At 31.5% G+C, this 18,968-nt stretch overlaps 2 protein-coding genes across 2 annotated transcripts; one reads left to right on the top strand and one right to left on the bottom strand.

Moving 5' to 3' along the window:
- Positions 1-2,751: 2,751 nt before the first annotated feature.
- Positions 2,752-4,250, bottom strand: LOC118054213 (nudix hydrolase 17, mitochondrial). Its single transcript, XM_035065698.2, has 5 exons — positions 3,836-4,250; positions 3,561-3,672; positions 3,396-3,479; positions 3,149-3,277; positions 2,752-3,055 (listed from the first exon to the last, which is right to left on the bottom strand). Exons 1-5 carry the CDS (start codon positions 3,907-3,909, stop codon positions 2,921-2,923), a joined length of 534 nt encoding a protein of 177 aa, XP_034921589.1. The 5' UTR covers positions 3,910-4,250; the 3' UTR covers positions 2,752-2,920.
- A 13,565-nt stretch (positions 4,251-17,815) lies between these two features.
- LOC118054231 (uncharacterized) lies at positions 17,816-18,520 on the top strand. The gene has a single exon (XM_035065723.2). The coding sequence runs from the start codon at positions 18,054-18,056 to the stop codon at positions 18,288-18,290; it is 237 nt and encodes a 78-aa protein (XP_034921614.1). The 5' UTR covers positions 17,816-18,053; the 3' UTR covers positions 18,291-18,520.
- Positions 18,521-18,968: the final 448 nt, after the last annotated feature.

The raw sequence follows: 18,968 nt of genomic DNA on the forward strand, positions 1-18,968 counted from the left end.
AAAAGCAGATTTGTCTAGTAAAAACAAAGATCTCTAGTAGGGTGAGGAACTTAGGACAAGGAAGTTCAAGACTGTCTACTAACAGTAAATGATCCTCGATTTGCTCTTAGTATATATAGTGCTCTTAAACATGCAGCAGGTTAAAGATGCGTTGAAGAAACATCTTGTTGCGCGACGCAAAGGGATTATTTATATAACGAATGATACAAAGAAAGTGAGATCAAAGTGTTCAAATCTATATTGTTCTTGGTTGTTTTGTGCTCAATGTATGGGTTCCGATTGCTCATTTTTGGAACTACAAAACTGCTTTGTTTAAAACCTGTGCCATCAGGTTTAGTTGTCATGATCGAACCTCCAACGCTCTCTCCAAGTTTGCCAACATATTTTACAGGTTGAAAGCCCTCGATCGGTCGCCATAATAACTTGAGGCGAGTTGAATGTATATATTGAAGTAGGATATTATTATTATTACGAGGCATGTCATTGTGTTATATTGTATTTCGATTAACTGTAAGGTTATGACGAGGAGAATTTAGTGAAACAAGACTGCGGAGTAACTCTGTGATTTAATTATTTTGGACAAGAACTCTTGTGATTGCCAAGTTTGGTTCGAAGTCGAATATTCGATAACCTTTCATGTTACTAGATTAACATAGGCTTACTACAAATGACAATTGAAACGAACACCTTTAGCCCACTTCAGCCCGTACTGTTCTTCCATAACACTTGACAAGGCCTCTTACTTCTGTGACTGATAATACACAGCTTTAAATGAAACCATACGTCTATATGAAAGATGAGCCGTTTACAAACTTTGATTTATCCATTTTCCTGGCAACATCCACCTAGTCGCAAGTGATCAGAATAGTCTGGAGCAAAAACACACATGCAACAACAATAAACAAATTAAAGACACGTATTACACTCTCTTTTTTTCAATGAATAAAACCACATTCTTACAAAATAAAGACATGCATTAATTTGGAAAGCCATATAAACTAATGCCTGCAAATCATTCAAACATGACATGTGTTTTTTGACTTGCCATATGGACTCAAGATAGGAATCCTGCTCCCTAATCCAAACTAATCATGTAACGTGTTAAGGAGAAAGTGTCTAAAGCTAAGGATTCAATAACTCCAGCAATTGCAGCTGAGAAAATTCTCCAGAACCTGCAGCAACTAAAGTCAGCAGTATCTGCATATACATGATCGGGGCACCTGATCTCTGCTGACATAATTGTTTTTGTGCCATGAATGAGGAGAAATGGACCCTTCATAGAGGACTTTCTAGTAATTGTGTAAGCTCCGTGTTCCCTACTTCTGGCTTCTTCAATCTTCTTCTCAAGTCCTTTCAAAATTATCTTGTCTCTGAGCTCTGTTTGTCTAATAGATTTGGGTCCGTATCTTTCTCGGGTTTAATTTTAAGCATCGGGACATAACCGTGTTTAGAGAGCATATACCCCGGCCCATCACTCATCTTAATTCATTGTCAGCGTGTTAATGATGGTGGAACGAACATCTATGAACATAAATACCAAACCTTATTACTGGTAATGCGTAATGAATTAATGATGGCAGAACCAATTAGTGAATGAACAAGAAATCACCAATTATAAACGTATAAACACGATCATGTCCTTGAAGTTAATAGCATCAAGCTTATAACTACAGCTCATGAGAATTTTATATATTTAAGAGGTCATGGTTTGTCGATGAAATAAATGGCGTCTTCGGAGGTTTATTATTCTACTGGCGATGGAGCAAATGAGATGCTATATGGTTTTATGCGCATCTTGTCCTGGAGTTTGATAACTTAAACATATGGAATCACCGAAGTCTCACATGATGATCGGCTATGGAGACTTTTTTCCGCTAAAGCCACAAACTGTCGAAGTTTTCAGGTTGGCCTTGCGCTGTCATACCACTGGCTGACTCATTGCAGAAACTGGGGGATTAAAAAAAAAAAGGCACTGAGAGGGCATAGATTGTGATGCCTGACTGATCGCTTTAATGGACAAATTAAGCAAACACATGGCACCTCTATTTAGGAATATCTACTCCAAATCATTCATGGTCCGCATAGTTAACAAGATGCTTCGTTCATCTTGATTCCAAGCCAGTGTCCTCATTACAATTTGAGTTCATAACAGACATCGACAATTACATTCAACGCCGTTAAAAAATTATTTCAACCCAATAACTTAAATTATTACATAAGGTTTTAGGATATGATTTATATTATTCTCTAATATATTTTTTTAAGTAAAAACTCTTTAAACTTGAAACTTGTATAAATTCACATTACATTATGCTTGATTTTTATCAAATAAATAAGGATTGATGAAATTTGAATTTGTGACTGCTTATCAAAACTCTGATATCCATGTTAAATAACCATCACAATCTAATAACTTAAATTATTAGATAAATTTATAAGATATAATTTATATTATTTTTCTAATAAATACAATAATTTTTTGTTAGGGGGAGTTTTATCAGGGAACAGAAATGAAGTTCGAAATGCCATGTTCATACAGACTGCGGCAAAAATTTGTCTCGAGCGAGGTTGGGATAAGGCTTAGTTTGTTGATCTGTATGACATCAAGGCACTCGACTCACGTCTTTATGGCAGACAATGAAAAGACGGCAGCAAGTATGAACACATAATTAAATAGCTCATTCCATGGAAAATGAAGGATTTAATTTCTCGCTAAAGAAATGAATGTAATATTTTTCAACTACTTCGTCCTGCTTTGATTTAATTATTATATTATATTAGCCTCCAATAAAGAAAACGACGGTTGTCAATTCTTTTTCTACAATCGTGCGCCTTAAATCCGCACGCCTTGGCCTGATTACTAGTTCTCGATCCGTCTGGAGACTTGGGAATTTGTTATGTACAAATAATCTAATCTTTCCTAACTTAAAGAGCATGACAGCTCAAGTTCTTCCTTCTGTAGTTGTTGCAGAGATGAATGCCTCTCAACTAATATGTTCAAGGCCTCCTTCATCCACCAATGCCTGCAAACTTCTCTGGCTTCGTCCACGGTCATCTGTTTTCAAGTGTAATTATATTATTAGGACAGGATATCGTGGCAAATTAGTGATTTTAACAGGGTACAGCAGCAGAAACTAAAGCAACATACCCAAATTCTTTGCCTGACACTCTTCTCCGGCCAGAGATCAAGTTGCTTTGTGACAAACAAAGGGAACATAAATCCTTCGTAAAATGTGCCATGTCTTTTGCTTAAAAAGTTCCATTTGCCCAGTTTATCCTGCCATGTATGTGAATCCATATTAAAAACTTGTTCAAAAACATCAAGCCAGCACATAATGTTAAAAACGAGGCAAAAAACTACAAAGGTAATTTGCAACTGGCTATAAAACACCAACCTCAACATTGCCAAGAACCCCGGCTTCTTCAAGCGATTCCCTGGAAGCTGCTTCTTCCACGGACTCGTCAAGTTCCCAGCCACCCTGATAAACATGCAATTTTAGGCTCTTGATATACATGAGAGGTAAAATGCGAAGCCATTTTCTAATTTTTTGCGTAATTACCTTGGGGAACATCATTCCTTTTGCTTGACCCTTCTGTGAAGTGATGACTAGAACCTCCAATTCATCACCATTGAAACCATCACTACAATTTTTGAATCTATATGGGATGCATCTGCAATTCCAAACATTGAGTAAAATTAGGAGTTAATTCTAATAAATTAATATAAACAAATCATGATTAACTTCATATCAAGCAAAGAAGAGGAAGGCCGCCACAATCAAGAAGGAAAAACTCATGGGGACCACGAATTCAGAAAAAAACAAAGTAAGCTCACCCAACAACTTGGCGGCGGCCCATGTTATCATATCTCTGCAACTCCCTCCCTGATCGAGCAACCATACACGCCATTTTCCAGAGATTAATTCGTACTGGAGAAGAAAAGGTGCCTTTTATAGTTCTTCAATTAAGACAATCTACGGTGAGGGATTGATCAGTAAACCTTAACCAGTTTTAATTTCCGAAAAATCCACCACTAATAAAAGAAAAAGGATAGGTTTAACAAATATATTCTCTTAGCTTTAATGGGGGTGGAATAGAAGGAACTAGTAAGAAAATGAGGCTGGAAGGCTGGCTGGCAACAACAACGAAGCAAAGGCTTTAAATAGAAAACAAGGGATCAGCAAGAATGGCTCCCTAGCTATAAAATGTTAAAGAGATACTTTTTATCTGACAAAGAGTATGCAGAACTGCTATATATAGAGAACAGGGATGCTTCTACATTTATATGTTTTTGAGTTTAAGGAAAAACTAAGGTTTGGTCGTCACAAAGATGTGTAATGAACGCGTCGGCATCTACGTGGTATACGTACGTGTCCTTTCTGTGTAGTTTCCCAGCTATTATTATTATATGGTATGGTATAATGGTATAATGGCAGTAGACTTCGTAGTGGTGATTTTATTGGGTTAGCCCACACGGTGTATGAAGAAGGCGAGTTGACTTGGGAGAACATACCCACGCGTGCGAGTATAGTCATAGTTGTTAGGTTTGGGTGGATAGGGATGCATGCATGTAGCCCCTAGATCGATATAAATATTTTAACTTCTTTTTGTATGGAATATTATATTACAAACTTATCACGCTCCGTGTTACAGTGGTCCATACATTGCCAGCACTGACCTGTCTTTGGAGAATAGTTTTTCTTTTCTTTTCCTCTTTCCTTCTTCACTGTTTTTTTACTCTCCCAAGTCTCCTCCCCTTCCTAATTGCTTCTGTGTTTTTTTATTATTATTATTATTTTTATTCCCTGCTTCATATATATAGTAGTATGCATGCATGTCAGGCTAGCCTTGAATAATTTGTCACTTGATACTTAGTTTTTTGCATCAAGGCTTAAGCATGACTTTTTATTTACCTTCCTGAATATTGCAAGAGTTGCAGGCGATCCTGATCATATCAAACTAACCTCTTGTAAAAGGGGACAAAATAATTTAGCTATATATGTCACGTTATAACCTCCAAGTTTTAAAAAGACATGCACACTTCTATATATATATATATATATATAATATATAGAATGAAATAAGTTACATCTGGGATCGACGTCGGTGATTTGAGTGCAAAGTATTGTTATAGATGCACATGCAATAATTTAAATAATTGGTCATAACTAAACCATATAAAAATAAAGATTTATGGTGTGTTAATTATTTAAAGAAATTTACGCACATTCAAAATATTCATTTTTATTTTTTTTTCCTATTTAAATAGATTCATTAATTAGTAAATATTGGAGGGAAATAATAAATCCACGTAGCATTTTTTGAATCTATATATATGGTGTTTGTGAAAAATATCTTATAATTAAATAGTTAAATTTGAGTTACATTCAAAACACTTAAATTTTGTGATGAGTGATGCATTCTCAAACGTCTTTTATATTACTTTTATGCTCATGTAGGAATTTGATAGTTAAATTAATTTGAGTTGATCCAAAAACTAATTAAGATCTTATAGTAAGTGAAGTATTCTATAATATTTTACTATTAATATATATTTTTATATTTATTCTATGTGCAATAACTGCACGCAGAAACAGTGCACTGTATGGACGGATACAAATGAAAAAAAGTAATTAGTGTTCATTAAATATTCTTGGATTTAATAAATATTAGTTTCATAGATTTAGTGGATCTCCTGCTTGAAATTAATGGCCTTTTTTTCTTCTGAAAATAGCTTTAAGTGCATTGAAAATCTTTATCTTGCGGTTTATTACTCTTTCAAGGGGCATTCCCATATTAAATCTATTTAATATGATGACACATATCATTATGTGTCATATACATATACATACATACATACATTTAATACTACGCTGACGATATAATGGAAGAGCCCCCCCTCTCTACATATACATACATACATACATATATACATATATGTATGTATGCCCTAGGAGATGTCACATACGAGAAAGGAGTTCACTCTTGAATGAAAAATGCCAATTGTTATATATATATATATAGAGAGAGAGAGAGAGAGGGGGGGGGGGGGTGGGGGGGGGTTGTTGATCTTTTTTGAATTTGACCATATATAGAGCATCCAAACAAAGAAGAACATGTGTTTGTGGCCCAAAACAAACACGTGTGGTTTCTTCGTTACTTTTCTGCTACTAATATATATTACTAATTTCTTTTCCATTAATGACGCCTCCACCAGCTATAGCCAAAATCTTGATGGAAGAGCGAAATCAAGAAACTTCATGAGGACTCACTTCCAAATTAAATAAACGTTGGAAAATTAAAAAAAGAAAAAGGGAAGCAAATGAAAATAAACGATAAAAAAATAGCCACACAGACCTAGGCTACTGTGCAAGCCCGAGTAGAATGAAAGGAGGATGTAACACCGCAGCATTCTTTGGTTAATCGTTGGGATCTGGCATTTGTGCTGAATTCCCTCGTCCCATCGGCATCATAAGCACTCGAAATCTTATTTTTTTACGGTTCGGTTTTCTTTGAAAAATATATTTAAACACACCTAAAGACATGGTAATAGCATATATTACCTTCAAAATTATTTTTAAACAATTAATTGACATGAAAAGCTTTTAGACCTATAATCTTTAAAATAACTAGTTTACTGATCTACGTTGCAAGTTGGGTAAAAATTAATTGAAATCAATTTTAAATCCTCTTGATTTAACATCTTATATAATCTAAGTTTAAAATAAAAACATGTAGAAATTGTCCCGGTATGATCTAATTCACTTGACCAGTTCAAAGATATCTTGGTCAATCAATAAAAAAAATTTAAAGATGGATTTGAGAAAAAAAATCAAATTAACATAAAAAAACTTTTCAGTCTAACTTTTTATTTAACATGAGTTTAAAAGTAAACTATATGAAAATTGCTCTGATTTGACCTATCAACTTTACAAGTCCAAAGATAACTTGGTTTACAAGTAAGAAAAATTTAAGAATAAATTTTTTAAAAAAAATTATGATATTGAAATATTTTGACCCGACTTTTTGTTTAGCCCAAAAATATTAAATTACATGGAAGTTATATTAATATGATTCATTAAACTTGGTTAATCTAAAAGCAATTAGGCAACTATTAAGAAGAATAAGAGGATGAATTTGAGAGAAAAAATGAAAATTGAAATAATAAGAAAAAGGAGGGGAATGGAAAAACAATCAGAGAGGGGGGCAAATGAAAAAAAAAAAAAAAAAAAAAGCAAAGAGAAGCTTCAATGATAATATAAAACAATGAAGCTCCATATAAAACAATGAAGCTGCACACTCATTTACCCATTTACTATCCTTGGTGGACATGAACGTGATCATAGTCTCATATGTCTATATGTGTGTGTGTGTACTATTTAATTTTGGATGTGTACACGTGAAAAAAATTGTAATTTTTTTCTATTCACATATATAAACAGCATTTTGCTTTTAGTTACATTACAACCCATATCTTGTCATGCAACGGAGCATTTTGGATGCATCGATCGTAGCTATATATAACGATAGTTACGTAATGGTAACTTTCATATCTCGCGGTGGTTGCATCCATCGTAATATTTAAAATTAATTATCATCATTTGTCTTAATTTATAATATGCATTTGCATTTAATTGTTCTGTATCAATTAGTTTATATAAAATTCTCTAAATAAATTTTTTTGTGTATTATAAAATTCTCTAAATAATTTTTTTTTTAAAATCAATGTTGGGAATCAAATGTGAAAACAAAAAATTTTACTCCAATAGTTTAAATATTTACTTGTCCAGCATCATTAAGAACCCTTGGCAGCCAATTACCACGAGAACTAGTAGGCACCTCATATACTATATAAAATTATAAATATAAATTTCCTGACTATGCAGAGTCTCCAAAGATGACCTAAAATAAAACCAGATTATTTACATCTGATAGTAACCGTAAAGGATCCCATGCGGCATACTTGGAATCTATTTTTAAGTGGCTGTTTGTTGTTTAAGTGGTCTGGTTTTGAAATAAATCACAGCAAACAATTATTTGGTGAAGTAACAAACGCTATTTATTATTTACTAGACACTTGACCCGCGCGATGCCGCGGGTCATTTTTTTTGCATAAAAAATATTAAAACAAATAAAAATTTAAAAATCTTGGATTTTTCTACAAAGTTATACCCAAGAAACTTGGGTTTGGTTGCAACGTTTGACCTAAAAGTAATATTTATAATACTAATAATAAAATTAAACTTGCATGACCCAAGTTTAAGTGAGTCTGGCTGCAACATTGAACCCAAGAATATTGGATGTGGGTCTAAATATAAGGTCGTGTCATAAAAGTGTGATAATTAAATAGATTGATTAAAAAAAAACTGAATTAATTGAGTTGACCCTTTAAACCAGGTTATCCCGTAAAACCTGAGATTCACATCATGAAAGTTTGATAACTAAATAGAAAAACAAATGATGGGTTTACCCAGAATTAACTGGGTTAACCTATCAAACCAAGTTAACCCGTTAAGCCTAGGACACATGTCATGAAAGTATGAAAGTCTGATAATTAAATAGAAAGAAAATTAACTTTAACAAACTAAACTAAATGAAAAAAATAATTTGTCAAATCAGGCTAACTCATCAAACCCGAGATCCGTATCATGAAAAAAATCTGATAACTAAATAAAATAAATAAAATAACATTAACAAACTAAATTAAACAAAAAAATTCATTAAAAAAAATTAAAAAGAAAAAAAAGGAAAAAATAGTTATATAATATAGTACAATACAATACAATATAATAATATTTATATTTATCATTATAATATAATATATTAATAAGTAAATATATTAGTAAAGGCGTGACATGCCCGCGCGATGCGGGGCTCGTGCATGCTTGTGCATTATTGTGGATTTGTGAAAAAAATCATATAAAAAAATGTTACCATCCACCAATATTTTAAAGGAAAAAAACTACAAAGCTATATTCTTAACCAGCTCAATATTAAAAAAAAAAATCGACAAAAAAAATTATAAAAAAAACACAAAAAATGAAAAAAAGAAGATGACAATTTTGGAAGAAAAAAAAAGCAAAAAAATAATAATAAAAAAATGAAAAAAAAAACATGTGGGGAAAGTTAAAGCTAAATTTTCAACCAGCTAAATATTAAAATCATTTAAGAAAACATTGTAGCAATCTATAGTGTTTTGTGAGGAAATATACAACTATAATTCTCAACCAGCTCAATATTAAAAAAAAAAAATCAATAAAGATAATTTTGACAAATATAAAAAAAAAAAACGAAAGGAAAAAAAAACATCCAAGGAAACACTATAACAATCTAAAGTGTTTCATGAGAAAATCTAACAGTTTTAATTTTTAACCAGCTCAATATCAAAAAACAATAAAAACGACAAAGACCATTTAAAAAAAAACATAGCAAAAAAAAGTTATATGGGAAAACACTGTAGCAATCAATGATGTTTTAAGGGAAAAAAACTAAATTGTTAGCCGGTTCAGTATGAAAAAAATAAATTTGACAAAAACATATTTGGAAAAAAACATTGACAAAAAAAATATGTGGGGAAACACCGTAGCAAGGCAAAAATCATGTGGAAAACACTATAGTAATCTACAGTGTTTTTAAATAACTACAAAGCTAAATTTTCAATCAGCTTAATATAAAAAAAAAATAAAATCGACAAAGATAATTTTGAAAAAAAAATTATTTAATAAAAATCATGTAGAGAAACACTGCAGCAATCTAGTGTTTTAAAGAAAAAAAATTAAAAAACTAAATTATCAATCAGCTCAATAGTAAAAAAATAAAATCAACAAAAATAATTATGAAAAAAAAATATAAAGAAGAAAGACAATTTTGGGAAAAATTTAAAAAAACAAAAAAAAAAAACGTGGGGAAAGCTAAAGCTAAAAGCTAAAGCTAAAGCTAAAGCTAAAGCTAAAGCTAAAGCTAAATTCTCAACCAACTCAATATTAAAAAAAATAAATTCGACAAAAAAAGATAATTTAAAAAAAAAAAAACATGTGGGGGGAACACTGTAGACAAACAAAAAACCATGTAAGGGAAACACTGTAGCAATCCATAGTGTTTTTTTTTTTTTTTTTTTAAAAAAAAGCTACAAAGCTAAGTTCTCAACCAGCTCAATATAAAAAACAAACTGACAAAGACTATTTTTTTTTTTTTAAATTCAATTTGGGTAAAAAAAATGAAAAAAAAAACATATAAAAAAAAAGAAACAAAAGCGAGAAAAAAAACACGCAGGGAAAGCTACAATGTTTTAAAAGAAAAAACCAAAAAAACTAAAATTTCAACCAGCTCAATAGCAAAAAAAATAAAATCAACAAAAATAATTTCTAAAAAAAACAAAACAAAAAAAAAATATGTAAAAAATGACAATTTTTGAAAAAAAAAAAATAAAAAAAATAAAAAAAACATGTGGGGAAAGCTAAAGCTATATTGAAAAAATAAATTCGATAAAGATAATTTTTTAAAAAAATATGTGGGGGAAACACTGTAGCAAAACAAAAACAATGAAGGGGAAAATACTGTAGCAATCCATATTGTTTTTTTTAAAAAAAAAAAAAAAACTACAAAGCTAAATTCTCAACCAACTTAATATATATAAAAAATAAAATCTACAAAGATCATTTTGAAAAAGAAAAAGAATAAATAAATCATAAAAAAAAAAAAAAACAATGTATGAAAATATTATAGCAATCCATAATGTTTTTAAAGAAAAAAACTACATAGTTAAATTTTCAACCATCTCAATATTTTTAAAAAAATTAGTAAAGATAATTTTGAAAAAAAATTAAAAAAAAAAAAGAAGTCAATTTTGGGTAAAAAAAAAAAACATGTAAAAAAAATGAAGAAGAAACAAAAGTGGGAAAAAGCAAAAGCTCCAGAAAAAAAAACAAATGAAAAAAAAAGGAGAAAAAAAGGCTACAGAAAAAAAAAAAAAGCAGGAAAAAAAACAGAAAAAAAATGCTATAGAAGAGAAAAAAAATATTATAATATAATAATATAATTATAATAATAATAATAATTATTATATATAATAATAATTATTATTATATTAAGTATAAATTAAAAGGCGTGGGGAAGCTACAGTACTTTCCCCACGCCTTTTAAAGTTCTTTAATGGGGTTCACTGCATTTCGTGTTTAAAAGGCAGGTAAAATCAAAGCAGTTTTTGGTTTTTTTTTTTTTCTATGCAATAAACTAAACACTGCAACAGTACTGCACTATTTTTTTTTTTTTTTGAAGTTAACAACATTTAAAAAAAAAACTAGGGCAATGAATTAAATTCACTTGCACATTCATGTTCACAGGAACAATAATTTTTTCCTTGAAAAACTAGTATAGAGTGAATTAAATTCACTCGCACTGTAATCTTAATTTTATTCTTGATGATATTTTTTTTATTTTATTGCACGTTCAAAAAATTATGAAAACTGTAATCTTTATCGGATGAATTTTTGTAAGTAATGAAATTGTAATAGTTTAATAGAATAATAAAAAATATTATTTATTTTATAATATAATAATAATAGTAGTTAAATCTACAATATTTAAATATAAAATCATATATATATATAACCTCAATTTAAAAAGTATTTCCAACTAAATATATTAAATTATTTTTTATTTAATTTCAGTTTTAACCACAGTTTTAACTGAACATATATAAATATCAAACCAACCATAATTAAATTTTTTTTTTAAATTATAATAATAAAAATTATTACAATACCAAACACTTTCTCAACAGATGGAGAGGGGGGGGGGGGTAAAGTCCCACAATTCGATAAGCTCTAAATTAATTATCAAGCCAGCCGACATCAGTCTCATGGGATTCAATTCACCACTGTAATACCGCTACCACGAGTCGCTCATCTATCTGCGTCTTAATCTCCTTTACTTACAAGTAACTTCTATTTCATTTATCAAAAACGAGACGAAAAAATCAATTTTTGTGTTCTGGTCCCTTAGTGACCGGTAGACAATAAGACAATTTTCTCTTTTATTTTTCCTAGATTATAAATAATATTGACCGGTAGACCGGAAATTGAGATAATTTTCTCTTCTATTTTTCTTATATTAGAAATTTCAAGGGTTCCGTAATTATAATGCGTTTAAATTAACACGTTTCATTTATACAATTCAATCTTCAACCAATTCAATTCTATAATTCACTCCTACATGAATGATTTTCACTAATTAGCAATTTAAGTATATCATCATTAAAAATAATATATAAAATAATCATCTTAACTTAATAATTTAAGCTACTAAATAAAATTTTAAAATATAATTTATATAATTTTTTAACAATTCAACAAATAAATTTTTTAAGATATATACCCTGTTACATCTACTCTTCAATACAAATAAATTTTGTTAAAGAAGCCAAATCTATCTATCTTTTTTATTTATTTTTTTTAATGTGCTCCACTACTTTCAATATTACAAATAATGGTTAAAGATCAAAACCCCATATAACAAACGGAGCAAAATACTTAAACAAGATATGTCACCCTAAAAAAAATCCAGTGAGTCGTGTAAGTTGAATTGGTCGGACTCACATATAGTGGAAAAAAAGCATGCATGCCCCGCCCACTGCATGGGAATTTATTCCCTTTCTTCTATCTTCTTACTGTATTATCTTCAAACCTATACAAATATAAAATAGCTTGAAAAGTTGAAAGATTCTTCCAACTAAATAATTGATAGAGGATTATAATTTCCTCTTGAATTTATCCAAGATACCTTTCATTGTAATGCATGGTTGTTAGGTCACCTCTTCTTAATTTTCTTTTGCCTGTTTATTTTTGGGCTTTTTCTAGATGGATTAATTAATTATATGTGTGTATTGCCATTATCTTTTCCTTTATCAAACCCAATTTTCTTCATTACTTTTCCTAAGTAAATCAAATATGAGTTTTCCTCCCTTCCTATTCGCAATAATAGAGTTAATTAGTGATATTTTGTTTTCTCTATGATACATGCCGAAGCTTATCATTTAAAAATAAATTACAACTTAGTTCAACAAAAATCAAATTCATTAGCAAGTTACACAGATTTAAAAATAATTTATTCAGACAAGTTGAAGTTTAAAAAATGATAATTTTTATTAACTTTTATTGGTAATTATTGCCCTTGATCTCATGCTGATGAAGTCTGATTTTATTTTATGGGCTTAAAGGTCAAGCCAAGACGTGTGATAAGATTATTAATTTCCTGGTTCTGGCAATTCAGCTTATATTTTCTTGAAAAAATGACTGATGAATTATGCTTAATAACTACAAAGAATCCTCTCTTTAGAGTTTTGATACTCTTTAATGATTAAGTCAATATTATATAAGAGAAAAAATAGTTCATTTTTAGAAAAAAAAAAATCCCTAGAATTACATATATATCATTCATAATAGAGAAAAATCAAACTTACCTATTAAAGGTTACACCAATTACTTTTATAATCCATAAGGTCCTCCCTTTCATGAAAGGAGAAAAGCTTCACATATTAATAACTTTGTCTTTTTAGGTAAAATATATTTAACACATTAAAGTAAAATATCTATAACTATAAGTTTGGCAGTTTGTTAGACTCACATATGTGTGGGCTCAGCGCTTGGTTGAGCCCAGGAATTGTGGGTTTGGTGGTTCATGAAATCCACACAAGTTTGGGCTCAATGCTTAGTTAAGTCTTGAAATTGTGGGTTTGATAGTTTTTCAAAACCATATATATATATAGGATCAACACTTGGGTGAGTTTAGAGATGATAAGTTATCATCCTAAATTTTGTTTATTTGTTCAAAATGAAGGACTTAGAAAAAAAAAATAGTATTAATCCATCAATAGCCTCCCAAATCCTTGTGCGTTACGCAAAGATTTTGAAAATATCCTACCACTAGTAAATAAGAGCTATTTTACCTTTTCTAAGAGAATTTATATGTTTCATACAGAACTATTAGGGTCTTTATGCCTAGGTGGCTTTTCTTTACCGAGAGAACATGTCCCTCAGGAAACAAAATCCTTATTCTTAAGGGCTCTACCTCCATAAAGACAACAGTAAGGGCTATAACCCCCTCCTCCCGAAGCTAAGAGTCATGATCTTCCCTTGTTTCGGGAAGAAGTAAACTTGACATCCTTTGTCTCGAGAAGAAGTAAACATGACCTCCCTTGTAGTGATTGTAGGGTGTAGCCATCTGCTTCAAGAAGAGAAAAATCTATACCCCGATGAAAACCCATACTCCAATCCCATTGATAGAGGCTCTTACAAAGGTGTTCTTTGTGCCTAAATTTCCTGTATTGCTAGCTAAGAAAGCAGCAGCTGGGAACTCCACTGAAACTTGTGCTAAAAAGTTCAAGGTTTTTTTCTCTAACTTGGCTTTAAGTTGTAATCCGTTTGGTTTTCCAACTCTGATGGGTTAGGAGAGACAATTCATAAAAGCTATGGTTAGAAAAAGAACGAGCCTCGGGAAGGCTAGCCTTGAGGCGGTGAGAACACTGGAGAGGATCCTCACCATCCCATCATATATCCTTGTAATGTATGATGAAAGCTTTCATTGTTATATGGCTTTAACTAGCTAAATGATTTTTAATGTAAGGACCTTTATAATGGCACTTATTCTCGGAAGCGTTGGGCGATTGAAAAGGATTGTGTAAAGGCGGTCTTGGCTGTGAACAAAAAAAATTAAAGTGCCTTCAAACGACTGCAATGAGAAAATACTATCTTGAAGACCGAGCTAGAGAGCATTAAGATGGCCTATACCACGCTGAAAGACCAAGCCCAGGGCTTTTTTACCTGGTTCCACTATAGCTATAAAAAATATAAAATTATTTTTTGCATAAGAAAGAAAAGCCCAAGAGCTCCCTTTTTGGTGAGTAGAAGAAATAGGAATACCTTAAAGCCCAAAGATTAAACACTGATCCCATGTTACAAGGCTTGTTCCCTAGTTTTCTCCCCAGGAAACAGGGCCAGCCCAATTTACGAACACGGAATCCGGATTCACAGTAGATTGCGGGATAATAACTAAAAAAAACTCCAACCAATTGGCATGGATTATTATTAATTTGGGGAGCCTTGTGCTTCTTCAACAAAAGCACAATTAATGGTGTCTGTTACTGATCAAACAATAAATTAAAATCTTCGACAAAATCCTACGTCTGGAGTAAAATTACAGTCGCCTTAAAAGTGCAATCGACAACGAAAAGAGGTTTCTGTCGTCGGACAAATGTAAAGAAATTCAAAATCAAACAAGTAGTGAAACAGCCACCTGAAAATAAGAATATTATTACATTCTAGCCCTCCAAAACTCGGTGTCTGAATTCGTCATTGCTAGAGCAAGCTACTCATGGCTCGGGTGTCTTCTCCGCTGGAAGAAGAAAAAAGAAAAGAAGGAAATCGGCTACATTAGCTAGCCATCACTTTCATGTCAAGACTCAGAAAAATTGAGTGGGCCGTGCACGAAGCTTCATTTTCACGCATGGGAGCTGCAATGCGAAGCAACCTCTTGAAGAAAGTTGGCAGTAGTGAGGAGTTACTTCGCTTAGTTTGCTCATTTTCTTTCAATCTTGTCAATATCATATAGTACTGCACCATCATCTAGCTATAAAGTTCAAGAAACTTTCAATTCTTTACCGCTTTCTCAAGCATGTCTTGACAACCTTTCTCAATCAAAGATTCTCCTCCTACTTCTTCTTTTTTCAACTCAAGTTAGGTTACTTCTAATACGATCATCAACCCATTATAAATATAAATATATCCATCATAATGAAAACTATATGTTAAGGTTGAAATATGTTGATCTTCATATATATATTACTAAATGAAATTTAATAATATCTGTGGCAAGGAAAAAAAAACGGTTAAATTGAAATGTACCTATTAATTTGAAGCTGCGACAAGACATGTATACAGCAGGTTTGCTTGATCAATTGTCATCTTTCTTTATTCCCTTTCCCTTTTACGTAAAAATAAAAATACGAATAAAAAGTGTTAAGAAACCTAATGAAATTGTCCAGGGCCCAGGGAATATGAGTAATTAATTATTGACGTGCGTAATGCTGATTTATATCCATCTTAATTATGCACTTAGCTTTTATATTAAATTCATGAATATTTGTTTTTTTTTTAAGTTCTTGTGTGTGAATTAAGAAGTCATCTAGTCTTCACGTGGAAGATTACTGATTAGAGCGCCGACCATGATCAGCATTCTGTAAAATTAACCGTCCAATTACGGCGTAATTAAGTATTTTTGAGAATGTAATTGTTGTTATTTTTTAAAGTATTTTTTTTATAAAAATATAATTTTCAAGTGTTTTCAGACACCGGAACAAGGAGCAATCAAACTTAAAATTAAATCATATTCGAAAGTATTTCTGCTGACACATGTTTCACACGATCAAGAGGTGTGTATCACGTTTTTAGCAGGCGGCAACTGGCAATTATATTACTTAATTAGGAGCTTAGGACAGTCTCTATTCGATTTTGCTTAGGATACTTTAGGTCCTTTTCCCCTTATCTTGGACTCAAAAGGCATTTCTCCTGCCCCTAAGTAAAAAAAAAAAAAAACATGCGATACGCGTTCATGGAGAGGACATTATTACCATGTTTTTCATCACGTAATTAAGCTGGTATAAATTACCAAATTAAATAAAAATAATTACATATATTTTAATATCCAGATATTGGTTTTAGGATGGTCTATTATATAATTATTTATAATTTCGTCACAATGGAAAATGGAAGAGAACCTGCCATTAATTTCATTGGCAAGGGCTAATTAATGATCTTTGATATAGCAGATTGAAGATAAAAGTTTTTTTTTATTATTATTATTATTAATGTTGATGTTTGGATTAACTTGTGTATATTTTAACTAATTTTACATACTTTTAAATTAATAATTATATAAGTTTCCAGTAATATTATATTATTAATTACAAGGTTTAAAATTAAAATAAAAAAAAACAAATTTTTTAATCTCTAATTCTTACCATTTACACCTCCTAAATCATTGGAAGATGAGAACTCTTAATTAACACTTTGAATGGAGAAGACAAGGCGTACTGGGACAGCAATTCTCAGGTTTGCGTCTTAAATTTTGCGGGGATTTTTGTAACTAATCAGAAAGCCTAAAACGTGTTTAAAAATTGAAGGAATGTATTTTGTGCGATTGGGGTTTCCAAGATTAAAAGCTTTAAATTGTTTAAAATGTTAAAAAGTTAATATAAAATAATTGTAAGGATTATTTAACACGATATCATAATACATTTAATAACCAAACTATCAAACTAATTAAATTATAATTTAAGGAAAATGTATATGAGCCATGATTATAAACTCAGCCAGGGTCACTTGCTGGATTAATTTTAAAATAATAATATTTTAATTTTTTAATAAAATAATATTTTTTAAAACAAATGAAATTGAAATTAATCTAGATCAATAAAATAAACTAATTTGAAATAAATCCTAGCACGAGTTAGAGATTGAGCTATTGGAATTATGCAATTTCAAGTTTTAAAAACTTTTCGCTTAAAACATCGAGATGGTTATTCTAGAGATGAAAGGATTAAGTTTTGAATGGTTGAAAATCGAAAAACCATCAGCTTCTCTCTTGCTGAAGTAATCCTGAGTCGGAGATTAAAAATTTTCAGATTAATGCAGGCAACGGCCAAAGAAACTAGGAAACTTCCTCCACTTCTGTGATGTGAAAGAAAGCGGTTCAGCAGCCACCTATCCTATTTTAGCAGTTGTCACCTAGCAAATAAAAGAACACGGCCATTTATACAATCATTGTTGACTCGGTTTCGAAAGAGTCGAAATGCGGAGAACCCAATGCCCTTCTTCCACCTCTTTCCTTTCAGCAATATTAATTAGGTATTCGTGAAGCAATCGTGTTTTCTTTTCTCTCTCTCCCTATATATGTGTGTGTGTGTGTGTGTGCTTGTCTACACGTCAAACACTCTTAGGTAAGGCAGGCATACAAGGCCTATAGCGTGATTTCTGTAAAGAAGATTTGGCCACTTCCAAATGGAGAACAATAGCTGCAACGAGGACAGCAGAGGCAGAAATGGAGATGGAGATCATGGATATGTGGGGTTTCCAATTCACAGTCAGGTTATAAAGATCAGGCAAGAATTTGACAAGATCAAGCATCCATCTCTACAGCAGCTAGAGGTGAGAGGGGTTGTAAAATGCAGGATCAACAGGCAGCGATCGCGTTCACCACTAGGTCTAGCTGAGAGACCCATCTCAGTAGGCAACTAAGTTGTAGCAGAGAATTCACCAGAATAACAACAAAAATATGGAAGATCAGGAGCTAAGCATGCAGGAAGCTAGTATTAATCAGGTCTAGCAATCTAAATAACAAAACCACTTCTTCGTGTATGGCTTGAATTTTGTCACGCAACCAGCAGTTGTACATTTCTTTTATGATGTAGGACAAGGCTATAAGGACCTGCAGGAAAGCTTTGATTTCCTGATCCGTGCTTCTTTTCTTTGCTCTGCTTTCTTTTTTTCTTCTTTTTTTTTTCTCTCTTATTTTCATGGTTATTCTACAGCTCTTTTAATAGCAATTTTCTGACGGATTAAACCAGCACTTTTGTTTCATTCTTAGATAGTATTCAAGACTGGACAGAATATTAGATTGCCACATACCTAACCTTTCTCTTCGTTAAGATCATTAGTCAGATTTCTCTCGTTAGAATAACAAGTGGAAACCAATTTTGAGTTAGCTCTACAAAAGGATCGAAGCCCTGCCAACCTTTCGAGTCAAGACTTTAGCACCAAAGGCCAGAGCTGTAGGCTTTATCTACCTTAAAACGACCATAATCAACTCTATGAGAATCGGCTTTTCATTTTCCTATGCTCAGATCAGAGCAGAAGTACATTTTTTATCTTCACAATATTATAGACATTGTTTGTCCCTGCATTAACCATTTGGTT

The sequence above is a fragment of the Populus alba genome, chromosome 8 (genome assembly GCF_005239225.2).
Source record: "Populus alba chromosome 8, ASM523922v2, whole genome shotgun sequence".
NCBI lineage: Eukaryota > Viridiplantae > Streptophyta > Magnoliopsida > Malpighiales > Salicaceae > Populus > Populus alba.